Below are 20,010 nucleotides of genomic sequence, written 5' to 3' on the forward strand. Positions count from 1 at the left end.
TAAAATAGATAGGCAGGGCTTCCCTGGTGGTGCAGTGGTTGAGAGTCCGCCTGCCGATGCAGGGGACACGGGTTCGTGCCCCGGTCCGGGAAGATCCCACATGCCGCGGAGCGGCTGGGCCCGTGAGCCATGGCCGCTGAGCCTGCGCCTCTGGAGCCTGCACTCCGCAACGGGAGAGGCCACAACAGTGAGAGGCCCGCGTACCGCAAAAAAAAAAAAAAAAATAGATAGGCAATAAAGATATACTATATAGCACAGGGAATTATACCCATTATCTTGTAATAACCTATAATGGAATATAGTCTGCAAAAATACTGAATCACTTTGCTGTACACCTGAAACTAACACAATATTGTAAATCAATTATACTTCAATTAATAAAAAGAGTTGATGGAAGGTTCATGAAAATGGAGAGTAGTTATATCTCAGATTTATGTGCCTTTGATTGATTTTTCTTTTACTCTGTGAATCCTTTATTATTTTCATCACTAAAATGGGCATATGTTACTTTAACTGCTATTTTAAGTAATTATATCAAAATATAATTCATGACATTAAAAATACTCCCTGTGTAACATGAGATAATTAATAAAATAGTTAATGAACTGTATGATTCTCAGTTCAGTTAATACATATGACTTCCATGAAAAAAGTACTAAATAGCCAATGAAATATTCACAGTGATAATATCTATGCATGAATGCAGGTTATATTTTTTCTTTTAAAAATTTTCTCATTTTCAAAACTTTCTACTTTCTTATTTTTTGAAATTAAATGTGCACTTAAATTATGAGAAAAATACCAAATATGCATTTAAAATTTGAAATTAGGAAATTAGTTGGTAATAAAAGACTACATACCTTATTTAGACCACAAACAGTTCCATCTTTTACCCACATGTTTCCACTGTCTTTATCATCATATGCATATTCCAGTCCAACACAGATGTGTCCATCTATGTTGCTATACAAAACAGTGGCATTTGGAATATTAATTATAATTCCTTTATCATATGTACACAGTAATTTTCCACATCGCACATCCCTATAATTTACAAACAAATAAAAATCATTAGTTTTCAATACAGAGAAATATTAGAATATCATTTCTAAAGCAAACAGATTTAGGGCCTCCCTGGTGGCGCAAGTGGTTGAGAGTCCGCCTGCCGATGCAGGGGATACGGGTTCGTGCCCCGGTCTGGGAGGATCCCATATGCCGCGGAGCGGCTGGGCCCGTGAGCCATGGCCGCTGAGCCTGCGTGTCCGGAGCCTGTGCTCCGCAACGGGGGAGGCCACAACAGTGAGAGGCCCGCATACCGCAAAAAAAAAAAAAAAAAAAAAAAAAATAAAGCAAACAGATTTAAATAAAGCATTAAGGGCTGCTAAAAGATGTATGCAATTAATTGTGCAACACCAAAAAATATGAGGGCCTTTCCTGCATTGTTAATAGTAACAACATCTTAGTAATTATGAACTACTTTCTATTTAGCCTTATCACTTTTTTGGTAACAATTCTTTATTCCTTTTTTGATTCTTAAACATAATTCCAAGCTTATTCTATTCTAAAAAATTAGTAAAATTTTAAAAATTACTGGTATGATTGGATTTCCTTTTCTGTTTTTCAAACATAATATGTACTCTCCACATCATGGGTCCCAAACTGACAAGACACTGAGGCATACACTCAAGAAGCAGTACATGCAATAAATATTAACGCTGAACCACTAAGATTCATCACAATGATAGTGCATAAATCACAGACAAAATCATGAAAGTAACCATGGGCTTTAAAATTTAAACATGGGCTACAGATCTACCAAGACATTTTACCAAAGAAGATATACAAATGCCTTATAATCACAAGAAAGGGTGGTAATTTCATAAATCAGTAGGTAAATGCAAATTAGAGCCAGAGTAAGATACCTTTTTAGAATGACAAATAAACAAGGAAACAAAAAGTCGTGACAGTATCAAATGTTGGTGATGTAGAGAAGGATGTAGAGAAGCTAGAACTCGGATACATATTTGCTGGAAATGTAAAATGGTACAGTAACTCTGGGAAATATTTGGGAAGATTCTTAAAATGTTGAACATATACCTGCCATGTGACCCAGCAATTCTACTTCTAAGTGTGCATCCAAGTGAAATTTTTAAATATGTGTCTACATAAAGACTTGCACCTTCACACTTGTTATATCCCAAGAGAAACAAATATATGGCTTTACAAAGCAAACAAACAAAATACTCCACAAGAATGTTCACAGCAGCATTGTTCTTGATTTTTTTATTGAAGTATAGTTGATTTACAATATTGTGTTAATTACTGCTGTACAGCAAAGTGGTTCAGTTATACATATATATATTCAATATTCTTTTCTATTATGGTTTATCATAGGAGACTGAATATAGTTCTCTGTGCTACACAGTAGGACCTTGTTGTTTATCCATTCTCTATATAATAGCTTACATCCACAGCAACATTGTTCTTAATGGCCTAGAAACATTCTAAATGCCCATTAACTGGTACATAATTTTAAAATGTTTATATCCACACCATATAATATTACCCAGTAATAAGAAGCTACAAACTACTGATATAGCCTACAAAATGGATGAATCTCAAAAACATAAAAGAAACCAGACAAAAAGATTACATATTGGAGGGCTTCCCTGGTGGCGCAGTGGTTGAGAGTCCGCCTGCCGATGCAGGGGACATGGGTTCATGCCCCGGTCCAGGAAGATCCCACATGCCATGGAGCGGCTGGGCCCGTGAGCCATGGCCGCTGAGCCTGCGCGTCTGGAGCCTGTGCTCCGTAACGGGAGAGGCCACAACAGTGAGAGGCCCATGTACCGCAAAACAAACAAACAAAAAAGGCAACCTACTGAATGGGAAGAAGATATTTGTAAAGGGGTTAATATCCAAAATATATAAAGAACTTATACAACTCAATAAAAAACAACCTCCCAAAATCAATTAAAATATAGACATAGGACCTGAATAGACATTTTCCCAAAGGCATACAGATGGCCAACAGGTACATGAAAACATAATAAACATCACTAATCATGAGGTAAATGCAAATCAAAACCGCAATGAGATATCATCTCACACCTGTCAGAATGGCTATTATCAAAGAGACCAAAAAAACAAAAAAACAAGCGTTGGTCAGATGTGGGGAAACTGTAGTAAACTGTCGGTATGAATGTAAATTGGTACAGACAAATGGAAAACAGTATGGACTTTCCTAAAAAAAAAAAAAATTAAAGTAGAACTACCATAAAATCCAACAATTCCACTCCTAGATATTTATCTGAAGAAAATGAAAACACTACTTCTCGCGGCTGAAAGCGCGGAGCCCAGAGACGGGCGTGGGACGCTGGGGCTGCTGCTGCCGCCGCCAAGAAGCCTGTGTGCGAGCGCAGGACACTGTCCACACCGCCCTTCCGGGAGCCTGTGCAGCCTGCCACTGCCGGGGTCCCGGGATCCAGGGGCGGCTTCCCTGGGAGAACGCACGGCGCGCCTCGGGCTGGTGCAACGTCACGCCGACCTCTGACGCTGCAGGCTCGCCCCGCACCCCGTGCCCCTCCCTCCCGCCCGGCCTGAGTGAGCCAGAGTCCCCGAAGAGGCTGCTCCTTTAACCCTGTCCTGTCTGAGCGAAGAACAGACGCCCTCCGGCGACCTACACGCAGAGGCGGGGCCAAATCCAAAGCTGAGACCCAGGAGCTGTGAGAACAAAGAAGAGAAAGGGAAACCTCTCCCAGAAGCCTCAGAAGCAGCGGATTAAAGCTCCACAATCAACTTCATGTACCCTGCATCTGTGGAATACATGAATAGACAACAAATCATCCCAAATTGAGGAGCCAGGAGTCAGTGCTGTGCCTCTGAGGTGGGAGAGCGAACTTCAGAACACTGGTCCACAAGAGACCTCCCAGCTCCACATACTATCAAACGGCGAAAATCTTCCAGAGATCTCCATCTCAACACCAGCACCCGGCTTCACTCAACGACCAGCAAGCTACAGTGCTGGACACCCTATGCCAAACAACTAGCAAGACAGGAACACAACACCACCCATTAGCAGAGAGGCTGCCTCAAATCATAGAAAGTCCGCAAACACCCCAAAACACACCACCAGACGTGGACCTGCCCACCAGAAAGACAAGATCCAGCCTCATCCACAAGAACACAGGCAGTAGTCCCCTCCACCAAGAAGCCTACACAACCCACTAAACCAACCTTAGCCACTGGGGACAGACACCAAAAACAACGGGAACTACGAACCTGCAGCCTGCAAAGAGGAGACCCCAAACACAGTAACATAAGCAAAATGAGAAGACAGAAAAACACACAGCAGGAGAAGGAGCAAGATAAAAACCCACCAGACCTAACAAATGAAGAGGTAATAGGCAGTCTATCTGAAAAAGAATTCAGAATAATGATGGTAAAGATGATCCAAAATCTTGGAAATAGAATAGACAAAATGCAAGAAACAGTTAACAAGGACCTAGAAGAACTAAAGACGAATCAAGCATCGATTAAAAACACAATAAATGAAATAAAAAATACTCTAGATGGGATCAATAGCAGAATAACTGAGGCAGAAGAACGGATAAGTGAGGTGGAAGATAAAATAGTGGAAATAACTGCTGCACAGCAAAATAAAGAAAAAAGAATGAAAAGAACAGAGGACAGTCTCAGAGACCTCTGGGACAACATTAAACGCACCAACATTCGAATTCTAGGGGTTCCAGAAGAAGAAGAGAAAAAGAAAGGGACTGAGAAAATATTTGAAGAGATTATAGTTGAAAACTTCCCTAATATGGGAAAGGAAATAGTTAATCAAGTCCAGGAGGCACAGAGAGTCCCATACAGAATAAATCCAAGGAGAAATACACCAAGACACATATTAATCAAACTGTCAAAAATTAAACACAAAGAAATCATATTAAAAGCAGCAAGGCAAAAACAACAAATAACACACAAGGGAATCCCCATCAGGATAACAGCTGATCTCTCAGCAGAAACTCTACAAGCCAGAAGGGAGTGGCAGGACATACTTAAAGTGATGAAGGAGAAAAACCTGCAACCAAGATTACTCTACCCAGCAAGGATCTCATTCAGATTTGATGGAGAAATTAAAACCTTTACAGACAAGCAAAAGCTGAGAGAGTTCAGCACCACCAAACCAGCTTTACAACAAATGCTAAAGGAACTTCTCTAGGCAAGAAACACAACAGAAGGAAAAGAACTACAATAACGAACCCAAAACAATTAAGAAAATGGGAATAGGAACATACATATCAATAATTACCTTAAATGTAAATGGACTAAATGCTCCCACCAAAAGACACAGACTGGCTGAATGGATACAAAAACAAGACCCATATATATGCTGTCTACAAGAGACCCACTTCAGACCTAGAGATACATACAGACTGAAAGTAAGGGGATGGAAAAAGATATTCCATGCAAATGGAAACCAAAAGAAAGCTGGAGTAGCAATTCTCATATCAGACAAAATAGACTTTAAAATAAAGACTACTAGAAGAGACAAAGAAGGACACTACATAATGATCAAGGGATCAATCCAAGAAGAAGATATAACAATTGTAAATATTTATGCACCAAACATAGGAGCACCTCAATACATAAGGGAAATATTAACAGCCATAAAAGGAGAAATCGACAGTAACACAATCATAGTAGGGGACTTTAACACCCCACTTTCACCAATGGACAGGTCATCCAAAATGAAAATAAATAAGGAAACACAAGCTTTAAATGATACATTAAACAAGATGGACTTAATTGATATTTATAGGACATTCCATCCAAAAACAACAGAATACACATTTTTCTCAAGTGCTCATGGAACATTCTCCAGGATAGATCATATCTTGGGTCACAAATCAAGCCTTGGTAAATTTAAGAAAATTGAAATTGTATCAAGTATCTTTTCCGACCACAATGCTATGAGACTAGATATCAATTACAGGAAAAGAGCTGTAAAACATACAAACACATGGAGGCTAAACAATACACTACTCAATAACGAAGTGATCACTGAAGAAATCAAAGAGGAAATTAAAAAATACCTAGAAACAAATGACAATGGAGACACGACGACCCAAAACCTATGGGATGCAGCAAAAGCAGTTCTAAGAGGGAAGTTTATGGCAATACAATCCCACCTTAAGAAACAAGAAATATCTCGAATAAACAACCTAACCTTGCACCCAAAGCAATTAGAGAAAGAAGAACAAAAACATCCCAAAGTTAGCAGAAGGAAAGAAATCATAAAAATCAGATCAGAAATAAATGAAAAAGAAATGAAGGAAATGATAGCAAAGATCAATAAAACTAAAAGCTGGTTCTTTGAGAAGATAAACAAAATTGATAAACCATTAGCCAGACTCATCAAGAAAAAAAGGGAGAAGACTCAAATCAATAGAATTAGAAATGAAAAAGGAGAAGTAACAACTGACACTGCAGAAATACAAAAGATCATGAGAGATTACTATAAGCAACTCTATGCCAATAAAATGGACAACCTGGAAGAAATGGACAAATTCTTAGAAATGCACAACCTGCCAAGACTGAATCAGGAAGAAATAGAAAATATGAACAGACCAATCACAAGCACTGAAATTGAAACTGTGATTAAAAATCTTCCAACAAACAAAAGCCCAGGACCAGATGGCTTCACAGGCGAATTCTATCAAGCATTTAGAGAAGAGCTAACACCTATCCTTCTGAAACTCTTCCAAAATATAGCAGAGGGAGGAACACTCCCAAACTCATTCTACGAGGCCACCATCACCTTGATACCAAAACCAGACAAGGATGTCACAAAGAAAGAAAACTACAGGCCAATATCACTGATGAACATAGATGCAAAAATCCTCAACAAAATACTAGCAAACAGAATCCAACAGCACATTAAAAGGATCATACACCATGATCAAGTGGGGTTTATTCCAGGAATGCAAGGATTCTTCAATATACGCAAATCAATCAATGTGATACACCATATTAACAAGTTGAAGGAGAAAAACCATATGATCATCTCAATAGATGCAGAGAAAGCTTTTGACAAAATTCAACACCCATTTATGATAAAAACCCTGCAGAAAGTAGGCATAGAGGGAACTTTCCTCAACATAATAAAGGCCATATATGACAAACCCACAGCCAGCATCGTCCTCAATGGTGAAAAACTGAAACCATTTCCACTAAGATCAGGAACAAGACAAGGTTGCCCACTCTCACCACTCTTATTCAACATAGTTTTGGAAGTTTTAGCCACAGCAATCAGAGAAGAAAAGGAAATAAAAGGAATCCAAATGGGAAAAGAAGAAGTAAAGCTGTCACTGTTTGCAGATGACATGATACTATACATAGAGAACCCTAAAGATGCTACCAGAAAACTACTAGAGCTAATCAATGAATTTGGTAAAGTTGCAGGATACAAAATTAATGCACAGAAATCTCTGGCATTCCTATATACTAATGATGAAAAATCTGAAAGTGAAATCAAGGAAACACTCCCATTTACCATTGCAACAAAAAGAATAAAATATCTAGGAATAAACCTACCTAAGGAGACAAAAGACCTGTATGCAGAAAATTATAAGACACTGATGAAAGAAATTAAAGATGATACAAATAGATGGAGAGATGTACCATGTTCTTGGATTGGAAGAATCAACATTGTGAAAATGACTCTACTACCCAAAGCAATCTACAGATTCAATGCAATCCCTATCAAACTACCAATGGCATTTTTCACAGAACTAGAACAAAAAATTTCACAACTTGTATGGAAACACAAAAGACCCCGAATAGCCAAAGCAATCTTGAGAACGAAAAATGGAGCTGGAGGAATCAGGCTCCCTGACTTCAGACTATACTACAAAGCTACAGTAATCAAGACAGTATGGTACTGGCACAAAAACAGAAAGATAGATCAATGGAACAGGATAGAAAGCCCAGAGATAAACCCACGGACATATGGTCACCTTATCTTTGATAAAGGAGGCAGGAATGTACAGTGGAGAAAGGACAGTCTCTTCAATAAGTGGTGCTGGGAAAACTGGACAGGGACATGTAAAAGTATGAGATTAGATCACTCCCTAACACCATACACAAAAATAAGCTCAAAATGGATTAAAGACCTAAATGTAAGGCCAGACACTATCAAACTCCTAGAGGAAAACATAGGCAGAACACTCTATGACATAAATCACAGCAAGATCCTTTTTGACCCACCTCCTAGAGAAATGGAAATAAAGACAAAAATAAACACATGGGACCTAATGAAACTTCAAAGCTTTTGCACAGCAAAGGAAACCATAAACAAGACGAAAAGACAACCCTCAGAATGGGAGAAAATATTTGCAAATGAAGCAACTGACAAAGGATTAATCTCCAAAATTTATAAGCAGCTCATGCAGCTCAATAGCAAAAAAACAAACAACCCAATCCAAAAATGGGCAGAAGACCTAAATAGACATTTCTCCACAGAAGATATACAGACAGCCAACAAACACATGAAAGGATGCTCAACATCTTTACTCATTAGAGAAATGCAAATCAAAACTACAATGAGATATCATCTCACACCAGTCAGAATGGCCATCATCAAAAAATCTAGAAACAATAAATGCTGGAGAGGGTGTGGAAAAAAGGGAACACTCTTGCACTGCTGGTGGGAATGTGAATTGGTACAGCCACTATGGAGAACAGTATGGAGGTTCCTTAAAAAACTACAAATAGAACTACCATATGACCCAGCAATCCCACTACTGGGCATATACCCTGAGAAAACCATAATTCAAAAAGAGACATGTACCAAAATGTTCATAGCAGCCCTATTTACAATAGCCCGGAGATGGAAACAACCTAAGTGTCCATCATCGGATGAATGGATAAAGAAGATGTGGCACATATATACAATGGAATATTACTCAGCCATAAAAAGAAATGAAATTGAGCTATTTGTAATGAGGTGGATGGACCTAGAGTCTGTCATACAGAGTGAAGTAAGTCAGAAAGAGAAAGACAAATACTGTATGCTGACACATATATATGGAATTTAAGAAAAAAATGTCATGAAGAACATAGGGGTAAGACAGGAATAAAGACACAGACCTAAAAAAAAAAAAAAAAAAAAAAAAAAAAAGAAAAAAAAAAAAAAAAAAAAAAAAAAAGAAAACACTACTTCAAAGAGATATATGTACCCTAATGTTCATAACAGTATTATTTAAAATAGCTAAGATATGGAAGCAACCTAAGAACCCAGCATTGGATGAATGGATAAAGATGTGAGATATATTTATATTATTTGTATATTATATATGTAATAGAGTATCACTCAGCCACAAATAAAAATGAAATGTTGCCGTTTGCAAGAACATGGATGGACCTGGATAGTATATTGCTTCATGCTTCGTGAAATAAATCAGACAGAGAAAAACAAATATTGTATGTTTTTACTTATATGTGGAATCTAAAAATAAAACAAACAAATATAACAAAACAGAAACAGACTCACAGATACAGAGAACAAACTAGTGGTTACCAGAAGGGAGAGGTGTATGGAAAGCACAAAATGGGTGAAAGGGATTAAGAGGTACAAACTACCAATGGCAAAATAAATAAGCCAAAGGGATATAACATACAGTATAGGGAATATAGTCAGTATTTTATAATAACTTTGTATGGTGTGTAATCTATAAAAAATATTAGAGTACTATGTTCTACCTCTGAAACTAATATAATGTTTGTAAGTACTTATACAGAAAATCATAAATGTATGCAAAGTTTCCATTATGTATTACTCATAGTATCCAATATAAAGTCAAAAAATTGCTATACATGCCAAAAAAGTTAAAATGTGATATAGGTGCAAATAAAGCACTAGGTATCAATATCCAAATGACCCAGATATTGCAATTAGCAGAGAAGCACTTTATAGCAGCTAATATAAAAAGATCAATGATTTAAAAGAAAATATAATCATAGCAGATAGAGAGCTTCCTTTAGTCAGTATATGCTTTAGCAGTTATGAAACAAACTTTTGTGCTTCTGGGCTTGAGCATATGAAAAAGCAACTTATGAATGTAAGATGTATTTTGTATATATTTGTGGTATCTGATTGGAAATAAAATTATCACTATAAGTTCACGTTTTAAAAACAGAGATATAATACGTGGATATAGAAATAAATGTGATACTTGTATGTTCTAGCTTTGTTGTCTGAGAAGACTTAGAGATAATGGAAAATGGCAGAAATAAGCACACCTGGTTCTCAGATGTTTACTAAATACTCTTCTCTACTAAAAGGAATCTGGGCTACTTAGAGAAACAGCTGAATCCAGAACAAAGGTAGGAAAAATATAACAGGGGCCTAGAACATCTTTTTTTGTGCTGGAAAAATGTGTAAGTTTTTAAAATGTCATACAGACTTTTGAAAAGAACATTGTGGCCAGCTAAAAGAAACTCTCACTAGCCAAAATTGAGACAATTTGAAAAAGTAAGTGTTAAAATAAATGATAGTAATATATTCTATACTATTGAGTCAAATAACAATTGCTGAGTCTGAACTGACATAAATAAATACACAAACATAAATAAATAAATAAAAAGAATACTTCTTTCTACAGTACATTTCTAGCTTAAAGGGGGAGGCAATAATGGAGTTAGAAAATCATCAATGAACCTTAATACTAATGGGTGAAGGTTTGAAGAAGAACAGAATATGTCCATGGTCTCAATATTAACTCTCCCCATATTACACATTAAACACAAAGGAGAAGAGTAACTTTACAATAGAGACCTAAAGAAAACTAACTTTACCAAATAATTTAACTTAAAATATCCAACATTGAGAGAAAATGGCATGTACCTTTTAAAAATTGCACTTGATGGTACAACACCACTTCAGTGGTAAGCTTGCCAAAATTTATGACATGAATCTAATGATGAAAAATATCAAAAAAATCCTATTTGAGGAAAATATTACAAAATAATTGGCCTGTCGTATTTAAAAAAAACAGGAAAAGAAATGGAAACAAAAAGAATGTTCTAGATTAAAGTTTAACAAACTCAGGACTCTGGATTTGCTCCTGAACAAGAAAAAAGACCTATAAATACTTTATTGAGATAATGAATGAAGTTTTATTGAGAACTGTAGTTGACAGCTACAGTAGAGCCATTAAAAAAAAAAGATTTGTTCTCAAGAAAACAGACCTATAAATACTTTATTGAGATAATGAATGAAGTTTTACTGAGAACTGTGGTTGACAGCTACAGTAGAGCCATTAAAAAAAAAAAGCTGGGCCTCCCTGGTGGCGCAGTGGTTGAGAGTCCGCCTGCCGATGCAGGGGATACGGGTTCGTGCCCCGATCTGGGAGGATCCCATGTGCCGCGGAGCGGCTGGGCCCGTGAGCCATGGCCTCTGGGCCTGCGCATCCGGAGCCTGTGCTCCGCAACGGGAGAGGCCACAGCAGTGAGAGGCCCGCATACCGCAAAAAAAGAAAAAAAAAAGCTTTGTTCTCAAGAAAACACAATGATTTGTCTAAGGATAATGAAACATAGTAACCAATTCACATTCAAATCGTTTAGGAAAATCGTTTTGAAGGGAGGAAAGGAGAGGAGAGTTAGAAAAACAGAAGGATAAAGCAAATGGGCAAAATGTAAACCACTGAGTAAAGGCTATATGGGAAGTCTTTTTGCTATTCATGCAAACAAGAAATTTTTTTACAGAATTTTTATTTTTGCTATCAAACCAAGTTTGAAATAGTATCAAAGTAAAATATTACAGTAACAGTAGCATTCTAGTTCTAGTATATATAATAATCATAGTAGTTAACAATTAACCCTCATATATGTCAGTCCCATTCTAAGTGCTTTTCATAGAGTATCTAAATTCCACACTGGCACAAGCCCAATGATGTTAGTGAAATTGATATGCATATTTTACATATCAGAAAAGTGAGGCACATGTCCAAAGTCACACAAGTAGGTAAGTACTGGGATTAGTATTTGAAACCAAGATGTCTGCCTGTAGAGTATATGTTCTTAAACACATTGCTTTACTTCCTGGATAGTAAAAATTCATGCATTTTTATTAGATCACTATGAAGAATGATCATCCTTTGTAAAATTAAAGTGACAGCATGCAAAATAAAACTGATCAGTCCTTCTAAATAATGGGTAATTAATGTACCTTTATGTAAATTAAATGCTCTGTGGGATGGTACAAGGGATAGTTTGGATGTGTGAGAAAGATAAGTACAGACATTCTGTACTTGAGACATTTATAATTTGATTAAATATAGTCTTACTTCATGATCAAGTGACATTTCACTTACATGTAAAGTAAATTATCTCATGGTATTTTCAAATATAAAGCAATAAATAAAGTTTCTCAGACAGATTTCCTAGAACATACTTAGGATTACACTGTGTGTACCCTGAAGCAGTTGAGCCACAGTTCCCAGATGGATCAGTCTTAGAATTAAGTTGATCAAAACACTCTTGAGTACCAAAACCTGAACCTGAAAAATAAAAATTTGTGGTTAGTCATACTGAACTTACATTAATTTAAAATAATTAATGAGTACACTTAAAATTCTGAGATTGTTTACAATATTGCACAGAATAAGAGCATAACACAAAATTGAAAATAAAACCTAGTTTTAAAATCACAAAAAAACTACTTCCATGAAATATTTAAATATTGAAAGCATCTTGTCTACTCTCCAAACAGACACCTTAGGATTAACTACAGTATGCAGTTTATCTTCTAATTGTTAATAAGTCTAGAAATATATAAGTATATAAGAAACTTTTTTAAACAAATAATTGACTTATTGGTCAATAGTGTTTTCATATAAATGTGTTTTCAAGACAAATAAGATTATTAAAATAATCTTATTTTTTTATCCTAATTTCCCCAGACCAAAAATTCTTGGAGTCACAACTGATTTATTTTCATATTTACTATTCAATCCACACACATTATGTGCTTAATTCTCATAAGATTCAGTCTACTTAAAGAGCAGTTTATTTATAATGACTCAATTAATTCTACTCTAATGGGAAGACTGAGCCAAAAACTTTTGATAGGGAGATTTAACTGTGAAGAAAAATGACACAACGTAAGAGGAGCCCCTGTGGACCCATCAGGATCTCAGTTGAAAGTCTTAGAGGCCAGTAGTAAACTGAAAATAAGCAGTTGATTTTCATCCCAGAGGTCATTTGGAAACATAGCTATGTGTGAGAAATCAAAATTATAAGCTTAGCTAGGGAAGCAGGCCATTGGACATAAATAAGGCTGAAGTTGGAGGATCTTTTATGACTATAGTGATAAAATTAGAGAATCAGGGGGCCTCAACATATAGTACAGTCTCCTCTTAAGACATTTTCCTGCTTCTCAACATGTGAAGAGAAGGAGATTAAAATATAAAGAGGTGACTTCCAGAAAGCAGAGCATATTTTTCTGCAGTTTCTGCATTGTGATTACATACCTGCCAGGGGCAGGAGTCTCAGTAAATATACGATCTCTCAGTTGAAAGCCCTGGAGAGTTATGCCCTAGAAACAAGAGTGAACTAGATATAGACTGAACCTAATCAAAACTCTAACTAAACGTGAACAATTATTGGTTTCTGATTTAATTAAAGTGATTAGTCTCTTACTTCATTTACTTAACAGAAGAAAAAGATGGATGTATCTATATAAGTTGCAGTGTCTCTATGAGAGAAGCATTTAGAATGAAGACACAGTTTCTGTAAGTCAGAAACTGAAGATGAAGACAGTGAAAAAATTTTTAGGAATATGTCTTTATGTAAAATATTCAAGAAAAGATATAAAATAGAAACATCTACATATAATTGAGTAGGAGAACCATGGTACATATATACTAAAATTAATTACAAAGGATATAAATCTTCAAGAAGGCAATGTATCAAAAATAAATAAATTGAAATAATTATGGAGAGACAGTTAAATATAAACATAAATTGAAAGTTAAAAATCTGTATAATAGAACTTCCAGGGAAGATGGCGGAAGAGTAAGACGCGGAGATCACCTTCCTCCCCACAGCTACACCAGAAATATAGCTACACGTGGAACAACTCCTACAGAACACCTACTGAACGCTGGCAGAAGACCTCAGACCTCCCAAAAGGCAAGAAACTCCCCACGTACCTGGGAAGGGAAAAGCGGAGAGATTCCCGCACAGAGGATCGGTGCTGACCGGCACTCACCAGCCCGAGAGGCTTGTCTGCTCGCCCACCGGGGCAGGCGGCGCTGGAAGCTGAGGCTCGGGCTTCAGTCAGAGCGCAGGGAGAGGACTGGGGCTGGCGGCGAGAACTCAGCCTGAAGCGGGCTAATGCGTCAAAGCTAGCCGGGAGGGAGTCCGGGAAAACTCTGGAGCTGCCGAAGAGGCAAGAGACTATTTCTTCCCTCTTGGTTTCCTGGTGCGCGAGGAGAGGGGATAAGAGCGCTGCTTAAAGGAGCCCCACAGACGGGCGCGAGCCGCGGCTGAAAGCGCGGAGCCCAGAGACGGGCGTGGGATGCTGGGGCTGCTGCTGCCGCTGCCAAGAGGCCTGTGTGCGAGCGCAGGTCACTGTCCACGCCGCCCTTCCAGGAGCCTGTACAGCCCGTCACTGCCGGGGTCCCGGGATCCAGAGACGGCTTCCCCTGGGAGAACGCACGGTGCGCCTCGGGCTGATGCAACATCACGCCGGGCTCTGCCGCTGCAGGCTCGCCCGGCACTCCGTGCCCCTCCCTCCCCCCCAGCCTGAGTGAGCCAGAGCCCCCGAAGTGGCTGCTCCTTTAACCCTGTCCTGTCTGAGCGAAGAACAGACGCCCTCCGGTGACCTACACGCAGAGGCGGGGCCAAATCCAAAGCTGAGACCCAGGAGCTGTGAGAACAAAGAAGAGAAAGGGAAACCTCTCCCAGCAGCCTCAGAAGCAGCGGATTAAAGCTCCACAATCAACTAGATGTACCCTGCATCTGTGGAATACATGAATAGACAACAAATCATCCCAAATTGAGGAGCCAGGAGTCAGTGCTGTGCCTCTGAGGTGGGAGAGCGAACTTCAGGACACTGGTCCACAAGAGACCTCCCAGCTCCACATAATATCAAACGGCGAAAATCTTCCAGAGATCTCCATCTCAACACCAGCACCCAGCTTCACTCAACGACCAGCAAGCTACAGTGATGGACAACCTATGCCAAACAACTAGCAAGACAGGAACACAACCCCACCCATTAGCAGAGAGGCTGCCTAAAATCATAAAAAGTCCGCAGACACCCCAAAACACACCACCACACGTGGACCTGCCCACCAGAAAGACAAGATCCAGCCTCATCCACCAGAACACAGGCACTAGTCCCCTCCACCAGGAAGCCTACACAACCCACTAAACCAACCTTAGCCACTAGGGACAGACACCAAAAACAACGGGAACTATGAACCTGCAGCCTGCAAAAAGGAGACCCCAAACACAGTAACATAAGCAAAATGAGAAGACAGAAAAACACACAGCAGGAGAAGGAGCAAGATAAAAACCCACCAGACCTAACAAATGAAGAGGTAATAGGCAGTCTACCTGAAAAAGAATTCAGAATAATGATAGTAAAGATGATCCAAGATTCTATTTCCAAGATCCAAAATCTTGGAAATAGAATAGACAAAATGCAAGAAACAGTTAACAAGGACCTAGAAGAGCTAAAGATGAATCAAGCATCGATTAAAAACACAATAAATGAAATGAAAAATACTCTAGATGGGATCAATAGCAGAATAACTGAGGCAGAAGAACGGATAACTGAGGTGGAAGATTAAAGAGTGGAAATAACTGATGCAGAGCAGAATAAAGAAAAAAGAATGAAAAGAACAGAGGACAGTCTCAGAGACCTCTGGGACAACATTAAACGCACCAACATTCGAATTATAGGGGTTCCAGAAGAAGAAGAGAAAAAGAAAGGGACTGAGAAAATATTTGAAGAGATTATAGTTGAAAACTTCCCTAATATGGGAAAGGAAATAGTTAATCAAGTCCAGGAGGCACAGAGAGTCCCATACAGAATAAATCCAAGGAGAAATACGCCAAGACACATATTAATCAAACTGTCAAAAATTAAACACAAAGAAATCATATTAAAAGCAGCAAGGCAAAAACAACAAATAACACACAAGGGAATCCCCATCAGGATAACAGCTGATCTCTCAGCAGAAACTCTACAAGCCAGAAGGGAGTGGCAGGACATAATTAAAGTGATGAAGGAGAAAAACCTGCAACCAAGATTACTCTACCCAGCAAGGATCTCATTCAGATTTGATGGAGAAATTAAAACGTTTACAGACAAGCAAAAGCTGAGAGAGTTCAGCACCACCAAACCAGCTTTACAACAAATGCTAAAGGAACTTCTCTAGGCAAGAAACACAACGAAGGAAAAGACCGACAATAACGAACCCAAAACAATTAAGAAAATGGGAATAGGAACATACATATCGATAATTACCTTCAATGTAAATGGACTAAATGCTCCCACCAAAAGACACAGATTGGCTGAATGGATACAAAAACAAGACCCATATATATGCTGTCTACAAGAGACCCACTTCAGACCTAGAGACACATACAGACTGAAAGTAAGGGGATGGAAAAAGATATTCCATGCAAATGGAAACCAAAAGAAAGCTGGAGTAGCAATTCTCATATCAGACAAAATAGACTTTAAAATAAAGACTATTAGAAGAGACAAAGAAGGACACTACATAATGATCAAGGAATCGATCCAAGAAGAAGATATAACAATTGTAAATATTTATGCACCCAACATAGGAGCACCTCAATACATAAGGCAAATACTAACAGCCATAAAAGGAGAAATCGACAGTAACACAATCATAGTAGGGGACTTTAACACCTCACTTTCACCAATGGACAGATCATCCAAAATGAAAATAAGGAAACACAAGCTTTAAATGATACATTAAACAAGATGGACTTAATTGATATTTATAGGACATTTCATCCAAAAACAACAGAATACACATTTTTCTCAAGTGCTCATGGAACATTCTCCAGGATAGATCATATCTTGGGTCACAAATCAAGCCTTGGTAAATTGAAGAAAATTGAAATTGTATCAAGTATCTTTTCTGACCACAATGCTATGAGACTAGATATCAATTACAGGAAAAGAGCTGTAAAAAATACAAACGCATGGAGGCTAAACAATACACTACTTAATAACAAAGTGATCACTGAAGAAATCAAAAAGGAAATTAAAAAATACCTAGAAACAAATGACAATGGAGACACGATGACCCAAAACCTATGGGATGCAGCAAAAGCAGTTCTAAGAGGGAAGTTTATAGCAATACAATCCTACCTTAAGAAACAGGAAACATCTTGAATAAACAACCTAACCTTGCACCTAAAGCAATTAGAGAAAGAAGAACAAAAACATCCCAAAGTTAGAAGAAGGAAAGAAATCATAAAAATCAGATCGGAAATAAATGAAAAAGAAATGAAGGAAACGATAGCAAAGATCAATAAAACTAAAAGCTGGTTCTTTGAGAAGATAAACAAAATTGATAAACCATTAGCCAGACTCATCAAGAAAAAAAGGGAGAAGACTCAAATCAATAGAATTAGAAATGAAAAAGGAGAAGTAACAACTGACACTGCAGAAATACAAAAGATCATGAGAGATTATTACAAGCAACTCTATGCCAATAAAATGGACAACCTGGAAGAAATGGACAAATTCTTAGAAATGCACAACCTGCCAAGACTGAATCAGGAAGAAATAGAAAATATGAACAGACCAATCACAAGCACTGAAATTGAAACTGTGATTAAAAATCTTCCAACAAACAAAAGCCCAGGACCAGATGGCTTCACAGGCGAATTCTATCAAGCATTTAGAGAAGAGCTAACACCTATCCTTCTGAAACTTCCAAAATATAGCAGAGGGAGGAACACTCCCAAACTCATTCTACGAGGCCACCATCACCTTGATACCAAAACCAGGCAAGGATGTCACAAAGAAAGAAAACTACAGGCCAATATCACTGATGAACATAGATGCAAAAATCCTCAACAAAATACTAGCAAACAGAATCCAACAGCACATTAAAAGGATCATACACCATGATCAATTGGGGTTTATTCCAGGAATGCAAGGATTCTTCAATATACGCAAATCAATCAACGTGATACACCATATTAACAAATTGAAGGAGAAAACCATATGATCATCTCAATAGATGCAGAGAAAGCTTTCGACAAAATTCAACACCCATTTATGATAAAAACCCTGCAGAAAGTAGGCATAGAGGGAACTTTCCTCAACATAATAAAGGCCATATATGACAAACCCACAGCCAGCATCATCCTCAATGGTGAAAAACTGAAACCATTTCCACTAAGATCAGGAACAAGACAAGGTTGCCCACTCTCACCACTCTTATTCAACCTAGTTTTGGAAGTTTTAGCCACAGCAATCAGAGAAGAAAAGGAAATAAAAGGAATCCAAATCGGAAAAGAAGAAGTAAAGCTGTCACTGTTTGCAGATGACATGACACTATACATAGAGAATCCTAAAGATGCTACCAGAAAACTACTAGAGCTAATCAATGAATTTGGTAAAGTAGCAGGATACAAAATTAATGCACAGAAATCTCTGGCATTCCTATATACTAATGATGAAAAATCTGAAAGTGAAATCAAGGAAGCACTCCCATTTACCATTGCAACAAAAAGAATAAAATATCTAGGAATAAACCTACCTAAGGAGACAAAAGACCTGTATGCAGAAAATTATAAGACACTGATGAAAGAAATTAAAGATGATACAAATAGGTGGAGAGATGTACCATGTTCTTGGATTGGAAGAATCAACGTTGTGACAATGACTCTACTACCCAAAGCAATCTACAGATTCAATGCAATCCCTATCAAACTACCACTGGCATTTTTCACAGAACTAGAACAAAAAATTTCACAATTTGTATGGAAACACAAAAGACCCTGAATAGCCAAAGCAATCTTGAGAAGGAAAAATGGAGCTGGAGGAATCAGGCTCCCTGACTTCAGACTATACTACAAAGCTACAGTAATCAAGACAGTGTGGTACTGGCACAAAAACAGAAAGATAGATCAATGGAACAGGACAGAAAGCCCAGAGATAAACCCACGCACATATGGTCACCTTATCTTTGATAAAGGAGGCAGGAATGTACAGTGGAGAAAGGACAGTCTCTTCAATAAGTGGTGCTGGGAAAACTGGACAGGGACATGTAAAAGTATGAGATTAGACCACTCCCTAACACCATACACAAAAATAAGCTCAAAATGGATTAAAGACCTAAATGTAAGGCCAGACACTATCAAACTCTTAGAGGAAAACATAGGTAGAACACTCTATGACATAAATCACAGCAAGATCCTTTTTGACCCACCTCCTAGAGTAATGGAAATAAAGACAAAAATAAACACATGGGACCTAATGAAACTTCAAAGCTTTTGCACAGCAAAGGAAACCATAAACAAGACCAAGAGACAACCCTCAGAATGGGAGAAAATATTTGTAAATGAAGCAACTGACAAAGGATTAATCTCCAAAATTTATAAGCAGCTCACGCAGCTCAATAACAAAAAAACAAACAACCCAATCCAAAAATGGGCAGAAGACCTAAATAGACATTTCTCCACAGAAGATATACAGACTGCCAACAAACACATGAAAGGATGCTCAACATCTTTACTCATTAGAGAAATGCAAATCAAAACTACAATGAGATATCATCTCACACCAGTCAGAATGGCCATCATCAAAAAATCTAGAAACAATAAATGCTGGAGAGGGTCTGGAAAAAAGGGAACACTCTTGCACTGCTGGTGGGAATGTGAATTGCTACAGCCACTATGGAGAATGGTATGGAGGTTCCTTAAAAAACTACAAATAGAACTACCATATGA

The 20,010-nt window shown here is 37.9% G+C and overlaps 1 protein-coding gene across 1 annotated transcript in view; it reads right to left on the reverse strand.

Annotated features, from left to right (window-relative positions):
* The window catches only part of LOC132481281 (disintegrin and metalloproteinase domain-containing protein 2-like), a 91,514-nt gene that overhangs the window by 9,805 nt on the left and 61,699 nt on the right, over positions 1-20,010 (reverse strand). Inside the window, exons 15-16 of the mRNA XM_060086031.1 lie at positions 12,455-12,560; positions 861-1,044 (exon numbers count right to left, since the gene is read on the reverse strand). Of these exons, the coding sequence (XP_059942014.1) occupies positions 861-1,044; positions 12,455-12,560 (290 nt within the window). The remainder of the gene's footprint in view (positions 1-860; positions 1,045-12,454; positions 12,561-20,010) is intronic.

Source organism: Mesoplodon densirostris, chromosome 20, assembly GCF_025265405.1.
Source record: "Mesoplodon densirostris isolate mMesDen1 chromosome 20, mMesDen1 primary haplotype, whole genome shotgun sequence".
Classification (NCBI taxonomy): domain Eukaryota; kingdom Metazoa; phylum Chordata; class Mammalia; order Artiodactyla; family Ziphiidae; genus Mesoplodon; species Mesoplodon densirostris.